The 21,546-nt window shown below is 32.8% G+C and overlaps 1 protein-coding gene across 1 annotated transcript in view; it reads right to left on the bottom strand.

Annotated features, from left to right (window-relative positions):
• LOC6643828 (potassium voltage-gated channel protein Shaw) overlaps window positions 1-21,546 on the bottom strand; it is a 61,832-nt gene that overhangs the window by 29,385 nt on the left and 10,901 nt on the right. Inside the window, exon 2 of the mRNA XM_023176536.2 lies at window positions 16,581-17,062. Coding sequence (XP_023032304.1) covers window positions 16,581-16,624 — 44 coding nt within the window. The 5' untranslated portion in view covers window positions 16,625-17,062. The remainder of the gene's footprint in view (window positions 1-16,580; window positions 17,063-21,546) is intronic.

The following is a 21,546-nucleotide window of genomic DNA, read 5'->3' as shown; positions in this document are numbered from 1 at the left end:
TTAGGTTAATCATCTACTCTTTGCCAATTAGTCAATTAGTCAATTTTGAGTTCTTATTCTTCACCTAACAAACCATAAAGAAAAGATCTACGTTTCTGTGCTGTGATAAGGTTGGAGTTAAGTTTCGAAATCTATTTATCTATTAGCCAATCTATTTTGTAGCCAATCACAGGACCATTTTTCATTGACATTTCACATTACTTTCTAGGAACTTTCTCTTATACATATTGGTTTTGGCATTCTTCTTGTTTCTTGTTGTTTATGGCACATTTTGAACTCAATGTCATTATTCTGCTTACTATATGTATGTATATGGGATATATGGAGTGTAGGGGGAGGTGCCAGTATGTCAGCAGTGTAAAACAAAAGTATTGATTGCTTTTTTTGCTGTTGCATAAAACAAAACCAAGCAAACATATACAGCACATGGCAACTGGCCGGGCCGTCCGAGCGAAAGGAATAAGCTTAAATTTATTTGCATTTATTGGCATTTGCTCACATCCATTTTACTGCTGTTGGTCTTCTTTGTTTTAGTCCTGTTATCCTTTCGAGTGGGCCACTTGCATGGTAGCACAGCTTGGGGATTTGGTCACACATCGGGATGCCATCAGGATGTCGTCAGGACGACATAACGTTATCCATTGGGCGGCAGCTGAGCGTGTCAAGTGTTTTGCGGTAACAGCAAAAAACAACTTTCTGCTTATTTTTACCATTTTGATTATTTAATTCTCTCTTTTTTTTTAGCTCTTCTCTTGTGTTGGCAACACAAAAATTGAATAAGTGCATTTGTATGCAATTTATTTAAAATATAATAAAATTGTTTATGTTTATGTGTGGGTGTGTGTATGGGTTTGTTCTTCCACAATGGCAGTAAATTGCTTTTGGCTAGAAAAACTGTATACAAAATGTATATTGCAAAAGGCAAAAGTGCTGCTACTGGATTGTGGATTTGATTTATTTATAGAATTGGAGTGGAGGTTGTGGCAAAAATGGCACGAGGCAAGAGTAGGGAGTAAAGAGAACTATAAGCTAGGTGGTCGAAGAACAAAAGTTGCAAGTTTGTTGTAAAAGTTGCATAGTTAAGTGAATTTGTTTGGTGTTTCTCAAAGGTAAAAGGCAGAAATGGAAAAACAATTTGTTTTGTGTGAATATTGAGGCAAATGTATGCTAATGGCATTTGAATTTAAATAAATGTATACTATAAACAACAAACGATGCACACCCAACAAATGTAAAAGTTGTGGTTGAGCATTTGTTTGTTACTTTTACATTTAATACTGACAATTTTTGGTTAGGGTTTTCTGGAAATCTCAACTACCACGAATTTCAATTAGCTTAGAAATAAAAGAAACTTGAATTAAGAAACTCCTAAAATCCCAGTTTATTTTTAAGGTCTGATGAATAACTTTGTATCCCTTTTCCTTGCATTTATTGTTAATCAAATAAAAATAGATCTACTGCAAATAATTATTTGATTATAATCTTTGGGTTGCTTTTATTTTTAAAATACCCCCCAACTACATATATACATAGATTACTAACTTAAATCGTAGGTATCTACATAATCCTTTTAAAACAAAGGTATAATTGACCTGAACCCAATATGCCAATTGATTTAGAGAGCCATATATATTAGACAATATTTTTTATACATTGGCGGCCAAGAATTTAAGACGTGCATTTGAATAAAGAAAAGTCCGTTTATTGGAAGGCAAATATCTTAGACGCTTTTGCTAAAATCTTAAATATTACAGCACAAATTTAATTAATTAAGCCTCAATTTTTCATTAAAATCGGATAAAAAATTTTATATTTTTTTGCCTATCAAAATCTTAAATTCGTGGCCGCCACTGTACATGTGTCCTAATCTTTCCAGGTGTTAAGTAATTAATTTAAGTCAAAATTAGTTTATTATTAAGGTTTACCTTACCCACTGAATATGTTGTTTTTAAATTGTTGCCAAAAAATTATTTGCCCACAGTCTTTTAAGATCGTTTCCGAACGACTGTTTTATTTTTATAGCTTATATATATTTTTTTCAGGTATAAAATATTTAATTTTTATTGATAATCCCTAACCAATTTTTTATTCTATTTGAATATATTTTGCACTTGATTCGGTGGAAAATTTACACGGAATGAACGCCCAAAGGGAAATGTAAAGCATTAGACAAAGAGAGAGAGAGAGAGAGTCAGATTCACACATGGCGTATGCGTAATTGTCTGGGTATTTCCCTGTTCCAATTTTTTTTATGCAGACAATTTTAAATTGATTTTCACTTGATTGCAACAGAATTCCATGCATATTCAAATGGCATGCAAAAACCAAAAATTGCCGAGAAAAACTACTCAAAATTGCAAATGATCCATGTCCCATATTAACACACCAAATGGCAGGTGGCCAAAAAAAAAATTCAAAACGTAGCGATTTGAAGAGGAAAGAGGGTCGAGAGAGGGCAGAATGGAAGGATATCGAAAAGCGCAGCCGTGCGCATTCAGGCGAATGCACAGGTGCGCTCGAGCGTTGAAGTTTATATTTTCATTTTCCACAATTATTCACCATTTTATTTTTTTCTAGTTAGTTCCTGCCATGAGTGGAAAGCATAATTGAAAATCATTCTTCATGCAGCTTAATAAACAGAAAAAGCCACAAAAACTCAAAAGGAAATGTGTGGAATTTGCTCACCCAATTATGCTAACCGACTTGATATATAGTTTGAGGACTGTAAAAAGTCTAATGGGTGATATAAAAAGAGGTTCTTTTAATTCTGATTTTTTTTTTTTTTTTTGTATTTGTGATGTAAAATTAAACAAATGAGCGAATCTGGAAATATTATTCTTTAGATAGATTATTAACTTAACTCTAAGTCAGAACGGCGACTATATCGAAGTGTCTGGAAATATAATTCTTTAGATAGATAGAGTCGCCGTTGTGACATAGATATACTATGCATTTAACAAAAAAAACATTCCGAATTCGCAAAACCAAATGCGACAATAGTATAATAGTACAAATTTCATGGTATTTTGTTTAATTTTTACCATTAATTAGTCAACTTCATTTGACTGATAAGCTCTCATAGTAGACGACTCATTATACCAAAATTGATACCCCTACTTACTAGATACTGATCCCATGCTTTAGATCTATTTTTTGTACCCATTGATTTCATCTTTCACTCAAATTAGAGTGTCAAAAGTCGTTTTATTTAGGTCGATTATACAATTATCTTATCTCACTGATTCAGACAGGATGGGTTACTATTTTATAAAGCTCCTAAAAGAAAGACTAAGTCATTAAGAGATTAAAATGACCACGATAGAAAAATGTTATCGTTGAATAATTGTCTAATTCTCCCCATTGGTCCTCTGCTACAGAGCTATTGGCCTGATTGTTTGTTATTACCACGATTGCTGACAGGATTTATTTAGATGCTCAAGGATTTCTTTGGGAAAACCAGTTTCTTAACGATTCCTTAATGATATCCTTATGATTCCCCAACGATCTCTTAAGGATTCCTAACGATTCTTAATCGATTCCTAAATGAATTTTAACAAACAAAAAAATCAGACTCAAACTTAATTTGTATTATTTTTTAAGTAACTGTAACTTTGTTCTAGACATCACATACGTATTTAATTTGGTTAAATTATAGTTGTTATTAAGAAGTAGTTTAATAATAATTTTTAATCTACTATACAGTTGTCCGATTTCTGCCAGTTTAAAGTAAAAAATGTTGATGATTAAGTCATTTTATTTAAAAATTAGCATTTCTTTAATGGTTTTGTATTAATTCATTAAAATTGCATGATTATAGTATATTTTAAGTTGGCTCACTTCACTTCTTTTAGCATGGTATTTACTTATGTAGGTACATCTTGCTCATTTTGGCCATAACATTAAGTACCAGCAATTTGAGTTTATCGCATTTTGCACAGTCGATTACATTATTATGAGCCACGGCTGCCAAAAAAAAAGGCAAGCCAAAGTGAAAAAAGTGCCTAGTCGAGAAAAAAAAGTATCCACACTTTGATCATTAGCCGGAAAATGACCCAGAACACAGACAAGATAAGCTGAGAGACAAACACAAACAAAAGTAAACGAAAAAAACGCATAAAATAAAATACAAAAATACAAATGAAATGAAAAAAGGCAAACGAAAGTGGAGAGAAGAATTGTAAACAAAAGGCTTAAGGAAAGGACAAACATCTAGGATTAGTTTGGGGAGGACAAATCAAGACATTTTTTGTTTTGCAGTCAGCTTAAATTCAGCATTCGAATTCAGCCCAAAAGTAGGCCACAATAAATTCTATTTTTAAGCATGACGAAAATGCAAAGCGGTTTTAAACGCGCGCAAAACGCAGGGAAAACATTTTTCAAGTGTGCATAAGCTTAAAATCAAATTCGAACACACTAACACATTCACTCATCACACACACACAGAAGCACACACGAACACATATATGTATGTATGTATACTCTGATGCAATTGCCGCACACTTAACCCAATAAACTGGCTCGGGCTATGTGTGTCAGCATTAAGCTGCGATTTTCACTCAACTTTTGCAAACGGTCCTACCTCTCCTCCACCACCAACAGGCGTCACTCGCCTGATGTCCCATTACCTAAGCTAAGCAGGCTAAATGCTTTTACACAGGGCACAATGTCATTTTATGGTTATAATGTGATTTTCCCACAGAACGGTTAGAAAAACGGAATTTTACTTGTGCAAAAGTTGAGGCGAAAAGACGAAAAGTTTTCCTAGTTGATATAATCTAGTATATGGTTAGTTTTCGTTTGTCTTTACTTTGGCCAAACAGCAAGCTAACTTCAAAGATAATCCACAATATTCTTTGCCATAAAGAAACTTCAGGTGAAACCATAAAAAGATGCTCAACATTAACAATTTCCCAACAATTTTTTTTTCGTTAGTAGCTGTTTTAGTTATTAAAACAGTTTAATAAGTAGGCGTAGGGTCGCTGCCAATTCTACGTCCTGATTTTACTCCCAAGTTCGTTTCAATTCTTGAAGTTTTTTCTTAGTGTATCCCAAACCTTTTTTTAATCCAAAACATGGGCTTAAAGTATTTGTGTGTTTAAAATATAGTGAAAATAATAATACAAAGTACTTTCGAGCCAATAATGAATACTTGTGGGAAAACGTGACTATTACCAGATTACTTTTATGCCATTATGGCGCGGATTGGACTTTAAAACTATTAAACTATTCCATTAAAATGAAAAGCGACTGCTTTAATAAGTATACAATATCCTTCTGGAGGCAAATCATTTTGTTTTAGAGGTTCGTGTAAATATTTAGACATATCGTAAACATTTTTAATCCAATTTTTATTATTATTTTTTTTTTTAATTTTTAGGAATTTTAGATTTTTTGTTAAATTTTTTTTTTGTTTTGGTGCCTTTTATATGTGTTAAATAAGGAAGTTTAATTTTTTCTCCGACGAATTAGATTTCAGAATCATAAAATAAAAATTGGCTAAAATACATTGAATTGTAATTTTTTTAAATTAATTTTAATGGCTAAATCCTTAACATTTTTACTAATATTTGACACTATACGTTTAATGGGATTAAAGATCTTTGAGTTGCTATATTAAAAACAAACAATTTCTTGGTAAATTTTAAAAATAAGCAATTCAAAATTGCAGAGATAAAAAGCATTGAACACCTGACCCTGAAAAACACACAGCAACTGCTGCAACGAAAATCTATTTTCTATTTTCGGTCACTTATTATTATGCTTTGCAGATGTTATCGATTTTTACAAGCATCATGAACAAACGCTAATCGCGTGAAAATGCACAAAAACTGCTTCTCCTTCTGTTGCTGTTGCTGCTCGTGATGGTCCTTTAGTCAGTAAAAAAAGAGCTTCCTCGACAACAACGGAGCCTCGACGGCTTTTTGATGCCACTTCAAATTGAAACGCAACGATGCATCTGACTCTTCTCCATTCTCCAGCCACTTTTGCTCGTGTTCATTCGAAAAGAACATGTATGGCTGGCGTATTGTGGGGGACTTTGGTAGATGCCGCTATTCCTAGTAGTAGTAGTTGCTTGATGTCCTTCTTCGACTCCTCCTCCGCCTCCTGCATCTGCTGCTGGCATACCCGCCAGTCCAAATGGCAACACATCGCGTCAGTCCGGAAATGTGCATAAAGTGGAAATGTATTGTGCATTGGCGTGAGCCATTGACGGCATTTTTGGCCTCCCCCATCATCGTATGATACAGAACGAGAAGAGCCTGGGGACCCACAAAGCCAGACGCAGATGATGTGCTGATGAGTTGCCATTGCATTGGCATCGCTTTTGGCTATTAACTTGCTCAAATATTTGCTTAGGCAGCCGCCATGCACTGCACTAGACGACGCTAAAAACAGCAAACAAAGTCAACACAAAGTAAACAAGTAAAATACAAAAAGCAAAAAAAAAGGAGAAATAAAAATGGAATATCCTAGTAAAAGAGGCAACATCATGACTCTATATATATATGTACAAATGTATGTACCTACATATTCTACTTAAATATTGCTCAGCGATAGCGACAGGAACTTTTTATGTCGTAAAAATTTTTGAATAGACAAACATTCGCCTGGAAAAAGGCTTCTAAAGTGTTCATAAACTTGACAAGCAAAAAAAACGAAATATTAGGCAAAAAAAAGGGGGAAAAAAGTTACCTTTTAATTTAGGCAAATATATTTTATGCCGGAGGTAATATAATATAAGCTAAAAGTCGAATAGGAAGTTTTGGCATTTCTCCAATAACAGATTTCCGATACGTATATCGAAATGCCACAATAAAAATTGAAATCTATGCGCAGGTTTTATTTTAGAATTTGTTAAATTTGATATATTAAGCCTTAACTAGAAAAACCTAAAAAAATGATTTTCAGAAACAAATCGGTTCATGATAATTATGATTACAGCCCTGTTCAGTTTCCTAAAAACAGGCCCTATAAATTTTTTGTATTCTTCAATTTTGTATGTTTTTATTTAGATACACAAAAATTAGAATCGATTTGTCAAGCAATCCAGTTTTTCGTTGCTTTTTAATTCAATTCTATAAAAACCCCTTGTTCGCATTTTAATTTTATTCTAAACTAGGTTTGATAATTTCTAACAATACAGAATCTTTAACTACATTACTATATCGTTTACAAAACATTATTTTAATTTATTCAATTAAATTCATTTATTTGAAGATTTCAATATAGCTTCAACTCAACTTCAAAGTCGTTCATTAGCAATTTTAATTTCTTTTCCAATTCATTTCATTGCAAATTTGGTATTATTTTAATTTCAAATACATTTCCTTACCATTTTACTTTTGAATTTATAAACTAACTAAAGTTTATATAAAATTCATTTCATTCAAAATTTGAACTTCAATTATTGTATTCATTATTTCAATGTTGCTTGCACTTTCATTTATTTTCCAAATTGTTTTCAATTAAATTCAAATTTGAAACCACGATTCTCATCCTACTTCAATTTCATTTTGCTGTTCAACTTCTTGTCAACTCAACTAACCACAAAATTGTACACAAAAATGTCCAATTGTACAGCATTCACATTGCGGACAGAACAAATCGCTACAAAAGGACACAAGTGACAAGCACTCTGCGGTATATGCTGCAGCAGAGGCTCACCCACTAGAGAAAGAAAAGAAATGAAATTGAAGGAGAAGCAGCAGCAGAAGGAGGATGCGAATGCAAATGCTCGTGCCAGTTTCACAGCTCAAGCAACCGCTTAGAACCAAGTGCCAAAGACAATGGCATAAAGCGGGCCCCAAAGACAAAAGCGGACGCGCTCGACATCCACACGGAGAATGGAGCCAGGAGCTAGCAACACGAAACAGACAAAACCACAGCCAACAGGGAGAACAATTTAAAATCAACAGCTGCGCGTGTCGAACAAAGCAACTTTAAATAGCAACTTGAAGATTTTCATCGTTGAAAAGAAAGGAAAAAACAAAAAAACAAAAAAAGAAAACAACAAAAAAACAAAGACGAGACGGGAAAAGAAAAGAGGGAAATGGCAAAGTAATAAATAAATTTCCTGTTCTTTTGCCTGTTTTGTGTTTACTTTCTATTCTATTTTATTGTGGCTTCTCTGCCTAACGGTTCATTAACTTTTTGGCTTTTAATATACTTGTGGACGACCAAAGTTCCGCTGCGTATTTCCCCCTAGCAATGGCCCAAAAAAACAACAACAAAAAATGGCCTTAACCCACTTCCGCTATGCAGAAGGGTCTATACTCTTAAATAAGCGCGTTTTAGACTTGATCGAAAATTTGCTAATGCGAAATTCGACACTTTATTTAATCAACAAAACCTAAGAGCACAACATACTTGAGGCCATAAAAACTGAGATGATTTACATTTAATTTTCTAGTAAGTTCGTTAACAATCATTAATACTAGCAGAACAGTTTTAATCAAACCATAGTCTTAAATTTAGGAAAATTTAAAAAGTTCGACCTTTTCACTCTTAGTTTTTTAGACATATTCGAATCGAGAGAATAGCCCTTTGCAGATCAAAGTGGCAAACATCCTGCAAAGGGCAATACTCCCCTTTTTTGGCAAGAGTCCACAAAAAAATAGCACAAAAAATGTTCTGTTGTCACTCAGTCAGTGAGGCGTTCTTTGAGCTCCATTGGTTAATGTCTTCAGAGCGGGCATGAGAAGGGCTTACGGTGGGGCGTGTCGCCGAGGAATCGCTTTGTGTCGAAATTGGAAAAACATTTTCTCCTGTTTTTTTGTTTTCTTTTTGGCAGCGCGGGTTAAAAAAAAACTGGAGAAAGGCCTATAAAATAAATAAACAGTGCGAAAAAAAACACAAAATGAAAACCTGCAAACGTTTGCACAATCCAGAGAAGAGAGAAAAAAAATGACTACCTTAACCCTTTTCGAGTCGTCGAGGTGTGATACTGACACTTTTTTCTTTGGTAAATATGGGTTCGAAAATAAATGGTGGATTTCACTTTAATTCAATACCTAACAGCAAAAATAATAATTTACGAAATAAAATCTTGACGAGGGGAACAATTTGTAAGCCAAAAAATGATTAAGTTAGCCAATATCTAAGTTAGCAATAAATATTTAAGCTTTTAAAAGTGTTTTGTTATGAGCTTTAGATGAAATTATTAATCACATATTACCAGAAGTCAAAAAATTATTAAATAAATTTAATGAAAGTCTAAAAGGTAAAAGAATATTTTATGAATCTCACGAAATATAGGTTCTTTGCCTGTTCTTTTTCGACTCATGTAGTTTAAATTCCCAACTACTTAAAGCGTTGAAGATATGCTATAGCCATTACGTGAGAACAGTTGTCGAATAAGTGAACAAGTAAAATGAGGACAAGCCAAATAAGAACAATTCAATTATCCTGATGGTTAAGTTACGGCCTTCGGATTAGTCGATGAATAGATCCATGCACTACCACTGAATCCAAATTTCGATCCTTGCCATATAATCATTTGTTTTTCTTAACGGTAAAACCGACCTTTAATTTGTTAAAAAATGTTAATGATCGAGACGGATTACAAATATTACACATACGCACGATGTACTATTTAAGGTAAAATCTGGTAAAGCAAAAAAAGCATCTATTAGCCGTCAACATGTAACAAACATTTACGAAAAATAATGCAGTATAGATAAGAATTGTTTGAAAATTTTATTCAAACATGCTCGTTAATTGGATTTAGGATTTTTGAGTTAATCCCGCTATGCAATTAACTTTGCTTTAGCCTTAGCTTTGATTAGAATAAGGTTTTTAATTCGTTTTTAATTTGACATTTAGATTGAGAGACCCACTTCAGCTTAGAGAAGTCTTTTGTTCTAACCGAGTCAATGTAATTTCATATTCAAATTTGAAAAATGGTTTCTAATGTACCAATTTGAGATGGAAACCATAAAAATGGAGTTCCCAGCTAGTTAAAAATAGAATAAGGAAAACCTAATTTTGAGTATATCAAAAAGTAGTCTTAGAAGTAATTTTAGATACAACGCTTGACTCTTAACCGCCTTGATATGATTCTTTTTGTAGTTGTAAGCTCTGCCAATCTGTACTTAGTGGGATTTACTTCAATAAAGGGAATTACTTTACAGCGAGGGCTTTCAAAATATGCGGTGTGACTTGTCGCTCAACTATGTTTCACACATTTTAGGGTTAACTGTACCGATGTAATTTCGAATTCCATTTAGTACTTCGGTTTACTGACATGTTTTCTCTCCTATTTTTTTTTTGTTCCAGTTTGTATAAACTGCGAATATGTTGTGTGAATAAGTGTGTGTGTGTGTGTGTGTATGCGTGTATGTTATCCGCAAAAAACATTTTTTGAAAGCAAACAAAAATGAACAGAACCACAAAATCATGTTGTAAGCCTTGTCAGCTTGGCACACACACACACAGTCTTACATGTCTCTAGCCATTTTCTATGCGTCCTTGTGGAAGAGATTCCACTTCCTTTATGCCAGTGGGGCTCCCCCTTTTTCCTTCCCTTGCCCTGCCGGCATGTGCGTGTTATTTTAACAGCAATTTTAATGAAGCGCGAAACCGTTGAAATACAATTTGTAAAGCTGAAGGAGAAAAAACAGCAAGATAGAAAGAGACCAATAGAGTTGAAGTGGGAAAGCATGAGAAATTTCCCGCTGCTCCAAAATAAAAAAAAAGGACCAAAAGGAAAAACGCACTTTCGGCTTGTCTTTTGTTTGCGCGTTTGGGCGAGTTAATTAAAAAGGGTTTTTTTCTTGTTGTTGTTGTTGTTGTTGCTTTCGTTGAATAAACTCAAAGGCGAGTGAAAGTGAAAGGAAAAGATTGTTAGCCAAAGTGAAAGCCTTCTTCATATATTTTAATGTAATTTCATCTTGGGCAATCCTACCCAACGCCCTACGCCCACTTTCACTTCCACCCACACGCACTCACACAATCAGAAGTTATGATTAAAATATATGGCGTACGATCGTGGAAAATGAAAATTTTGGGGTATACAAAAAAAATTTCTGGAAATTGAAAATTATTAGTAGCAAAAACTTGCTGAAAACCATCCATTCACGGACTATGGAATGTTGCCTAACGGTAGGCTTGGTGAGATGGGTGAATTGGTTGGGCTGTCTGGTTTTATTTATTGACTGTTAAACTTTTCATTAGCCATTTCGTTTAATTCGCACACAATGGCGAAAGATTGAAAAGCAAAAGGCACAGAGGCAGCCCCAACAATAGCAAAAAGCCCAGGCCACCGACAACAGGAAAAAAAACAGAAAATGGCAACGGAAATACACAACAACAACAAAAACACCAAACACCAGAAGCAACACAAAGACAAACACAACACAGATACAAGCACATACATAGAGACACAAACGCAAACAACTGAACTGAAGAGCACTAAGTATAATGTATTTCTGTGTTGAAAGGCAACCACAGTGGCAACTTTATTGCCAGAATATATGTATGTGTATGTGTATGTGCGTCTGTATGTGTGTATATGCGTCTGTATGAGTGTATATATCACAGATACAATCAGTGCGCAATTGTCTGTCCTGATGAGCTGCAAAGTTTTTTACTTCCTCGAAATTAGAGATGTGTAAGTAAAATTCTAAATTCTAAACAAAAACGAAATCCCAAAATGGGTATTCAATTTGAAATTACATGGAATATATAATCAAGTTACAGCAAAAGCTGATTCCAGGAATCAACTCATTGATATTTAAGAAAACACGTTTAAATTGCCTGTTGTAATTGAAATCCAAAGATACCAAAAATTGAGTTTGCATTTTTTTGAGGCGTATTTGGAAGTTATCTATACTATCAGAAAATATGGATAAAAAAATATACAATTTTTGAGTACCTATAAAAAAGAATAAAGCGTGATATTTAGTTGATTAAGAATAATATTTTTACAAAAATGCTTATTCTGCATTTGTGTTTTCCGCTTTATTAAGTTGTAATTTACAACTAGTTTTAGCCTTATATAAAATATGTGAATGTAAAAAAAACTATAACATTCAATAAAAATCTTAATGAAAACCCAAAATTAATGAAAAGTGAAACAACTTATGTTTCAATAACAACATAATTGATATGTAAGTGAAGAAGCTAACCCACCATGTAACTGACCATGTATCATAAGTTTTGAATCAATTGTCAAATACTTAAAAATGAAATAACAACTATTTGTTTTACAAAAATTTTGGAAATTTGTTTAGTTAAGGAATAAACAAATAAATCTTTTTACACTAACTTATTTTCCAAAATCATTTCAAAGTGATCAGTATCTATGATATTATAAAATATTCAAGTGTACCTTGAGGCTCTCAAGTCTTCATGAAATTGTATGGAAAGTTAATCTCTAGAAGAAAGAAAAACCAATTTGTTTTCAATTGTAGGGCAGAAATGAAATTTTAAAAGCATTTGTACACTCTTATTTTGAATTAAATGTTTACTTTTACTTTTAGTTAAATATTTATTGAAATAGGACAAAAAATTGTTCAAAATAATAGGAGGCTTCATCTATGCAAACGGAGCATCTAGCAATTCACAATTAAATGAAGAAAATATAAGTATTTTTATTAAAACTGCATTTAAACTTTCAAAAAGTGCCAATATAAAATTTGTTCAAAATAAATTTTAATAAATTAAGATCAGTTACAAAAACGAATAGAATAAAATAATAAAATAATTTCTGCATTATTTTCAATAATTGCGTTATTATTATTTTTTAACTCTATAATTACAAAATAAATGATTCAAATATTAATTTTTTTTATAATAAATAAAAAGCGTAATTGGACAGCAAAAAGGTCCCTTAAAAATTTGTTTTTTTTTTTACGGAAAAATTATAAAAAGTATATAGATAGAAGTAACTATTAATGGCACTACAAATGTAATACGAATACAAATAAATAATTCATGACACATAGTAGTTGGTCTCAGATTGATAGCATTCACGACCTCATCACTAATATGCCCCTCACACGATTTCCATACATTTCAACATGTCATTCCCTTGAGTTGGCTTGGTTTTTTGCTTTTTGGTTTCGGTTTTCTCTGCTCTTTTTTTTATGACTAAAACTGCCACGTAATCAGAATGATAAGCATCACGCACGCAACAAACACGAGCTGGCAGAGCCCCAAGAAAAAGAGAACAAACAAAGCAACAACAACAACAAAATCTCAGAATTATATCTGTATTATGATTAGAAGAAGACTGAAAGGTCCTTGTCAGCATTGTCTTTTTTTTTTGTTGTTGCGTTGTGATTTGTCTTTTTCCATTTTTCCCCTACAATTAGTTGTGTAGATTTTGTATTGTGTTAGACTGCAAAACCGCACAATCTCAGATAACTTTAATATTCTGAAAGCTAATCTTATTGTCACCACATGCCATAATGAATGATTTGGAAAAAGTTCGCGCTTATCTACCCTGTATTTTCCTTAAAAGCAAAGTGTACAAGGATATTTGCAAATCTATGGAACAGGCAGACAGAAAATGGAGGATAAAACACATGAAAAAGAAATTTTTATCCACATAAAAGAAAAACACCCTTTGAGACCTTACTAAACTTGATTGGCTAATGGATAGAAATCACCTTTGGCTTTAATTAAAAGCTGCTCAAAAAAACGAAAGTTTTGAAATTTTTAATTGGAAATAATAGCTTCAGGGAATATATAGAGATGCATATGAAGTTTTTCTTCTTTTTAGCAGCAAAACGACTAAATACAAATTTAAAGAATTGATGAAAAAATGAACTAATGTTTTGGCAATAAATTTATCTCTTTAATTTGTAATCGAAAACTTGTTTCCTTTTTTTTTATTCTTTGTGTATACACATTAGTCTGTCACATATCTTCCAATATTTCTGGTTAAAGTGAAATTAATGGTAAAGCAAGTGGATAGTAATTTATCTTGTTTGCAGTTGAAGCCTTAGACACCCATTGGCATTCCACATGACTGGGTAATAGTGAGTAGTGATTTAAAAGCATGACAAAGTGGATTGTGAATTTTACATAAGATGTAACGCTTGCTCCATAATGAAAGTGATGTGTAATCCATAACAAGCGTGAGAAAATTTCTAAATGGCTAATGTAGCAGAAGATTAGTTATAAAAAGAAAATTGTGTTGTTTTTTTCTTAACCAGGAAAAGAAAAAGTGTAAGTAGCATTTAAATTCTTAAATGTATATTTTGTCCTGTTTTAAAGTAAAACTGACATAAGGGCACTTTTTGCAATGGCCATTAACAAAATAATAAATAATTTAGTAGGCGCAAAAAAATCTCTGTAGCAGGATAAATGCTCTCAGTTGGAAAAATGCGTTGAAGCAGACAACAGATGAGAATGGGTCTCAGCCACGCCCTACAAAATACACACGGGAGGATTTTCGCATCCTGAGACACGCACACACATGTCCCTCATACATAATGCTGATAATGCTGCTCATCATCATGATGATAATGATGATGATGATGAGGAAAACGATGAAGCTGGGGCTTTCTTATATAGAAAACGCTATCGTCGATATGGCAGCAATATTTACATGAAATTACAGACAATTTAGGTTTCGTCCAAATTTATCTAACAATAAGAGCAAAACAAGCAAGCCAGAGAATGGGATGACACATTTCCTGTCCAACTATTTCTATGCTGAAATAATATTTGACATAGATACGTGTATTTGCCGTACATTGTTGACTTGCCAAAAGGACGATGGAAAAACATTTCATGCTAAAATAAATAAACTTGATATCGATAGACAAAAAAAAAAAAAATAAAATAAAGCACCGCATTGACAATGTGTTATTTTTTGGTTTTACTTCCCTTTTTTTCTTCTTGCAAGTGCTCTAAAAATATTCAATTGACTAAATGAAATTTAATATTTAAATTATTCTACTTTGAGTTAGAAACAAAACATTTTTTCGATTTCAATTGAAATTTTTGTAATGTTTTTTGTGATTTTAGGTTAACCGCACTCGCAAATTAACAATGCAATTTGCAGATGCAATAAAAATGCTTTGGTCTAAACCGCACAATTGACCGCAAACCAAAAAAAAAGAAACATAAAACTAGCTGTGCTGTTGCCTTTTTGTTGTTGTTTTGTTGTTTATTGATCTGTCCGACTAGTATAAATCCCTTAAAATTGACATATTTTGCCTGTACAAATGTGGACTACTAAAAGCCTGCCATTCGATTGGCTAGAGGAGAAACTCGAAGGATGTGAAGGTAAATGGCTTGGTCACGGTTTGGGTGGGTTACATTGATAGGGGAGCGAGTAAGTGTTGTAATATGTCACACTACTTGAATTCTGTTCTGTTGTGTCCTCTTCTAGTCACACAAACAAACACACACACACATCCACCCAAACCCACACGGAAAACTACAACAGAGACGGCCTCCTTCTACCTTCTTTAGAAGTTTGCTTTTGTAGCATACTTATGCGGGCCAGAACTGGCATCATGCTGTCAACTTGCAGACGTTTTTAGCACAAATAATACAACAGAGGCACACATATGTGCATACATACACAAATAAATTTGTACATATATATGCTCATATATTAAACACATACACACAAGCATACCCATTGTTATATGCCTCTCAGCCAAGTTGTAGGAAGAACTCTGAGTATATATTTCTGTAGATTTTTCCTTGCTTGTTTGCTATTTACGAAAAAAAGGCATCTTTAGTTAAGTTTGGTCAGAATTTCATAGTTGCACAATAAAAAGAGTTTTCAACTATCATGGTAAATAGTATGTATATATACATTTGAACTGTTTGATTATGTTTAAAGGCAACTTAAACTAATGTGTTTTGAACTTCAACTTATACTTGGCTTGCTGAAGTTTGGTTAGATGACAAGGTGCATATAAAATCAAATAAAAGTATCAAACGCTAATGGTATGTGCTCATTGAATGCATTTGATAAATGTTTAGATAGGCTCCATTTGTCGGACTTTGAAGGCTTTCCCAAATGGCAAATTGAAATAAATTATCTAAACTTTCTACATAAATGTATTGAAATCACATTTCAGACAGAACTGAAATAAAGTAAATAATAAAGTAAAAATACAAGATTGAATGAAGTGTAGAATTTTTTATTTGTAATCCAATTAAATATTTTTATTATTAAGAATGCAACTTCAGGCTATTTTCTATTTAATTAAGGAAGATATAATTGAATTAAATTTAGTCAAACTTCACTTGAATGTTCGTTTAGCCTTGAATGTTCGTATAAAACTTAAAATGTAAAAATTATTTAACAAACTTTTTTAACAAGCAAAACTATTAAAATGTTTCAACAGCTTTAAAATTGTTTTCCCCTTGGCACATTTAATTGACTAAATTGATATGTAATCTGTGAATTTTCACATGAATTTGAAATGACAAATTTTAATTAATAATTGTCAAAAACAAATATGTTTGGGAATTCCATAAAAGAGCGAGTTTTTTCATTCTCTATTATCTTTTTAATTAATTTCTAAAAATGTGTAGGTATTCATTTTAAAATTCTTTTTATTTTGTTAAAGAAATTGAGATAGAAATTAATTTGATTTTATTTCACTCACCTTATGCCGCCCACATTGAGTATAATCCGATTTTCGCCATCCATGTTGCATGCAACAGTTGTGGCAACAACAGCAGCATGCCCCCAAAATGATGATGACGATGTGTGATATCAATAGGCAAGAGAATTTTCTTCAAAAAAAGCAAAAATGAAGGCAATTTCCGCAAGTGTTACACACACACACCCACGAACACAGATTGTCGCAATCCTGCACAGACACAGACACTTTCACACACACACACTAATGCACGCGTACACACAGATGCAAGTCCTTGGAGTGAGTCCTTCTAATTACGACCAGTCACAGGTTGCATTCGCCGAGATTCTTCTCTAGCAATTTCGCGAATTTGGTTTTACTGGTTTTTGCATATCCTTGCATATCCTTTTTGCCCCTCTCTATCTTCTTCAAGCTCAACCGCTCTTCATCTCTGTATTTTTATGTATATGTGTGTGTGTGTGTGTCTCTCTGGTGTGGCCTTTGAGCTGAAAATAGTTAAAAGGGAATGAGAAATTGGTTAGCAAGGATTTTTAGTACCCGGGCAAAATTTAATAACTAGAGTAATGTGTGTGCAATTTATGTATGTATGTATATATAGATGGTATATATGAATTTGTATATACTTTGTAACTGTGTGTGTGTGTGCTTTTTGTATGGAGGAGTAATCCCACAGATAGCAAAACTTTAGAGAATGCCCTGTGCACAAGCTAAAACTATTTGCCTTTGACATAGATAATTTAATTAGATTTTTATTTCCCAAGTTGACGATGCAAGGGAATTTTTATAGTTTATGACTTTGTATTTAGTTCAAACGGGTGATGCATTTTCTATAGCTACTTCATACACACAGATATAAATACATTTATAGTATAAGCATATATAATAAAACATATTGACTAATATTAGTCCATAATTTTCATAGATGCATAACCTTAACCTTATCCGAAATCAAAAAAATTGGCCTGTTTTAATGACTTGAACGTATGCAAAATATAGTACTTTCATTTAAATACGTTTTTTGGCTAATGTTAGGTAATAACTATAAATAAGAACAGCAAGTCATATGCATATTCTGGCTACACAGAGAATATTTGATTGCTAAAGTTCTAATACATATATCTAAAAACCAAACGTGGTCAACGTCCTAACATGTTGAGATATAATTCTTTCAAACAAGAACAAGATGGCAATTCAATAATTTAAAACAATATCTTGATTTAATAAACACTAGTCTCAATAAAAATTTGCCTTTATGAAAATTGGCATAGAATTGCAAATTTTGGACATTAATCTTAATAGGTTTGGATGTTATATGGCCGACCCACAACTGTGGGATGGGATAATGCCTCAGAAAGGCATTATGAATACAAAAAGTTTTTAGAAATTCCTTTTGATGCAACAGAGGTTTGTCTGTGGTAGTACTTTATAAAAAATCTTGGAAGATTACCATCCCAGCACCTTTGTCCAAGTGTTACAGGTAACCCAAAGTGGCCTAAGCGAAAACGCACGTCACTAGGAGTAGCAATCTCAGAATGCTACCTTAATTCTGAATCACTAACCTTACTAAAAACACTTTTACACGTATACTATAACGTGATAAATTTACTTTATAAGGATGTCTGAAGTTTCTTATGCGTTGATGATTAAATATTTTAATACTTTGGCCAATCTTCAAGTATTTGGAATAATCTTTCATTCAAATATCGATGATGATCAACTTCTTCAGTCGTAAATGCTTTAGATTCTTCTTAAAAAAAGGACTTTAACATTAACATAGAAAATAAGTGTGCTAATAGTATAAATAAGACGAAAATGTACTGTTAATTGTTGACAAATGTTTCCGAAAGCTCACACCAATCTTAAAATATAGGTGAATGTCTTTTTACGATAGTTTCTAGGTCTCGGCAGACCAGATGTCAGCTTAAAAATAAATTGAAATTGATGTTTTTACAAATAAAGCCGCAGGTTTATATGAAAATGTACAATTCCTTTTCTTATTACCTAATTGAAAAAAGTTTTACTAATTTAAAGCGAATACAAATGATGAGAATGTTTTTCTCTAGTTTCTTAAAATTATTGAAATTATTATTTAATTATAAAAGAGACAAAAGATTAATTTTTTTAAAACCCCTACCGAAAAGGTATTATAAAATTTAAGGACTATTGTTGTAGAAGTGTTCGTTTACTGTCTTTAGAATATTAATATAAGCCATTTTAAAGTATATTTTACTCGAAATACTTATTTAGGTATTCATCTTAAAGCTCTTTGCACTTTTAGCACTTTAACCTGTCATAAGGAGTTCAATCAATTTGCTTATTTATTCCCATCATCAATTTTATTACACACACACACACACTCACATCACATAAAAAAGTAACTAACAATATATACAGAAAAAAAAAAATGGCAAACGATAAAAAGAAAGAACTAAACAAAAATGTCACAAAGCATGTAAATTTGATTGACATTCGCCTTGAAATTTTAAAAATGATTTTGGCTTTTCTTTATTATAAGAAGAAAAGAAAAAGAAAAGAAAAACGAAAAAAGAAAGAAACCAAAGAAAAATGATAAAGACGGGCAAAGAAGTGTAAGCAAAAGTTATGACCCAGAATGAAACTTTTCCGTCTGATTGATGGCCAAAGACGAACTTAAAGTTTTGCATAAACTTTGCTTTAGAAGAAGCTGACAAATGGCAAGTAAAATTATCCATAAGAAAGAAATACTTTGTATGCAATATTCAATGGTATTAAAGCTCTAATTTAATAATCAAAATCATGTTAAATTTATTTTAAAAATACATTCATTAAAAGAGCCTTTAGGGCCAGGCAACTGCCATCTCATTCGTTCGTTCACTCTGTCCAATGTCAACGTAAACTGCTTTTTGAAAAGCACAACTCATCATTTCACTTTGCCAAATCAAAATGTCAGGCAGGAGGCAGAAATTACGTATACGCCGCTTAAGCTCCGCCAGGCATTAAGTCAACGACTTGGGGCCAGAGACACAACCAACGAACAAAATTAATTTGAGTGAAAAATTTACAAAAAAAAAAGAGAGAGAAAAAAAATAACAGTGCACACAAAATAAAAATAAAACCACAATCCGGCATGGAAAGTAAAAGTTAAGCCAACCTAAGAAAAGAAAAACGAAAAACCAAAAATAAGAGAGAAACGAAAAATTGTGTCTCGTCATTGCGGCATTTTTATGGCTAAGGAGATGTAAAATGGAAATGGGCGACACTTGCAGCGATATACATATAAGATACTGTCTCTTCTTCTTTCTTTACATTTTTTTTTTCAGCCACTTTGCTGAGTATGCAAATTTTTTAACTTGCTCCTGCGTCCTGGCTCCATGTGTTCGCTGTCAAAATGACAAAACGTTGGTTAAGTGCAATGGCAAGAAGACGAACCTGACGACGACGACGACGACTACACAAAAGTCAGACTAACTAACTAACTGACTGACTGACTGACTGACTGAAAGGACACTCGACACTGCAGTTGGATTCAGAGTGCCAGGCAGCATCATCAAGTGCGTCATCAATCTCTACAGCGTTTTAACCGAAGTCTTGCTGCTATTCATTAAGTGGTTGTTCAGCCATTGACAAGACCAAAACCAGCAGGGGGCGTGTGGTTAACTAGAGGCTGAGACAAGAACGGAAAGAGAGACGAAGATGAGAATGTGGAGGAGAGAGGACGGACTGACAGACATTTGGCGCTTTGTCTTTACTTTCATTGTGGCACCGACTGTCAGTGGCACTTCTGGCCTCAACTTCAATTCGACAAAATCAATCAATTGCCTGTTCAGGCTTGAAATACTTAGAAATCCAAAGAGAAACTCTCGGTGTAAATGTGTGGAAAACTGAATAATAAAATGGCCAATTTCCTTGTTTCTCTCCTTTTCCAAAATAAGAAAACAAATTGAATTATAAAGACATGAAAGATCTTTTAAAAACTTTCCAATACAAGACTGCCTTAATATTTCTAATGAAATGACTAAGTAATTTACCTTATTTTTCGAATTGAGCTTTTACTCCACATTTAGTTTCTTATTTTCTTTCTTTTTTTTATAAAATTTCTGCATATTTAAGGAGTGATAAAAATGTATTACTACTGTGATTCGACAATGTATATGAAAGATTAGGCAATTAAATAAGAAATGGTATATTTTACAATTCAAATAAACTGGCAGAGCTTTGGGAAACAGCTTTAAGGACCTTAATTGAATGTTTCCAATAAATGATTGCCTCAAAGGATTACCACAACCTTTAAATTAAGGAATAAAGAGCGGAGATAACGTTCAAGAGAGGATGTTGTTATTAGGGACAATAAGAATCTGGCCCAAGGGCAACCCAAAGTGTAAGAGTTGTGCGCGACAGAAGTGTGAATTTGATTTAGGTCGATGAGCACTTAAATGGACTCATTTGATTAGTTTTACATTAAACTTAATCAAAAAGAGTGAAAAGTAAAACAATGACTAAATTGTTTAAAAATCGATTAGGAAGCAGAAATAAAAATAGGAACAATTTAATGTTTATCAGTTCAACTTTTTATTAACAAATCTTTAAATTATTTACAAAGCGATTAAGATATCGTATCAGTCATCATATCCAGATATCAAAATAAGAACCAAAAATGACGTCAAAAAATATCTAAAAATAAAGTAAATATTGTAAAGTGGAAGTGTTCTATAAAATGTTATTAAACTTTTTATAATTACTTGAAACGCTTAATGAAAGGCCATAGTCAGAGCTTTTAAAAAACAATTGGACACGAACATTTTAAATGAAAATGGCTTTAAAAGCGAAACACAAACATATTTTAATTGTATTTAAAGAACGTCAGTTATATGCCACATTAAACTCAGCTTGCTAAAACAAAAGGAAAAGCAGAACAAACTGACTGAAAAGGAAAGAAAGAAAACTGCCAGACGAGAGACAGTGCAAACCCCCAAACTGTAAGATAATGCCC

The sequence above is a fragment of the Drosophila willistoni genome (assembly GCF_018902025.1).
Source record: "Drosophila willistoni isolate 14030-0811.24 chromosome 2R unlocalized genomic scaffold, UCI_dwil_1.1 Seg167, whole genome shotgun sequence".
Taxonomy (NCBI): Eukaryota; Metazoa; Arthropoda; class Insecta; order Diptera; family Drosophilidae; genus Drosophila; species Drosophila willistoni.
This window is presented reverse-complemented; position numbering and strand designations above follow the sequence as displayed.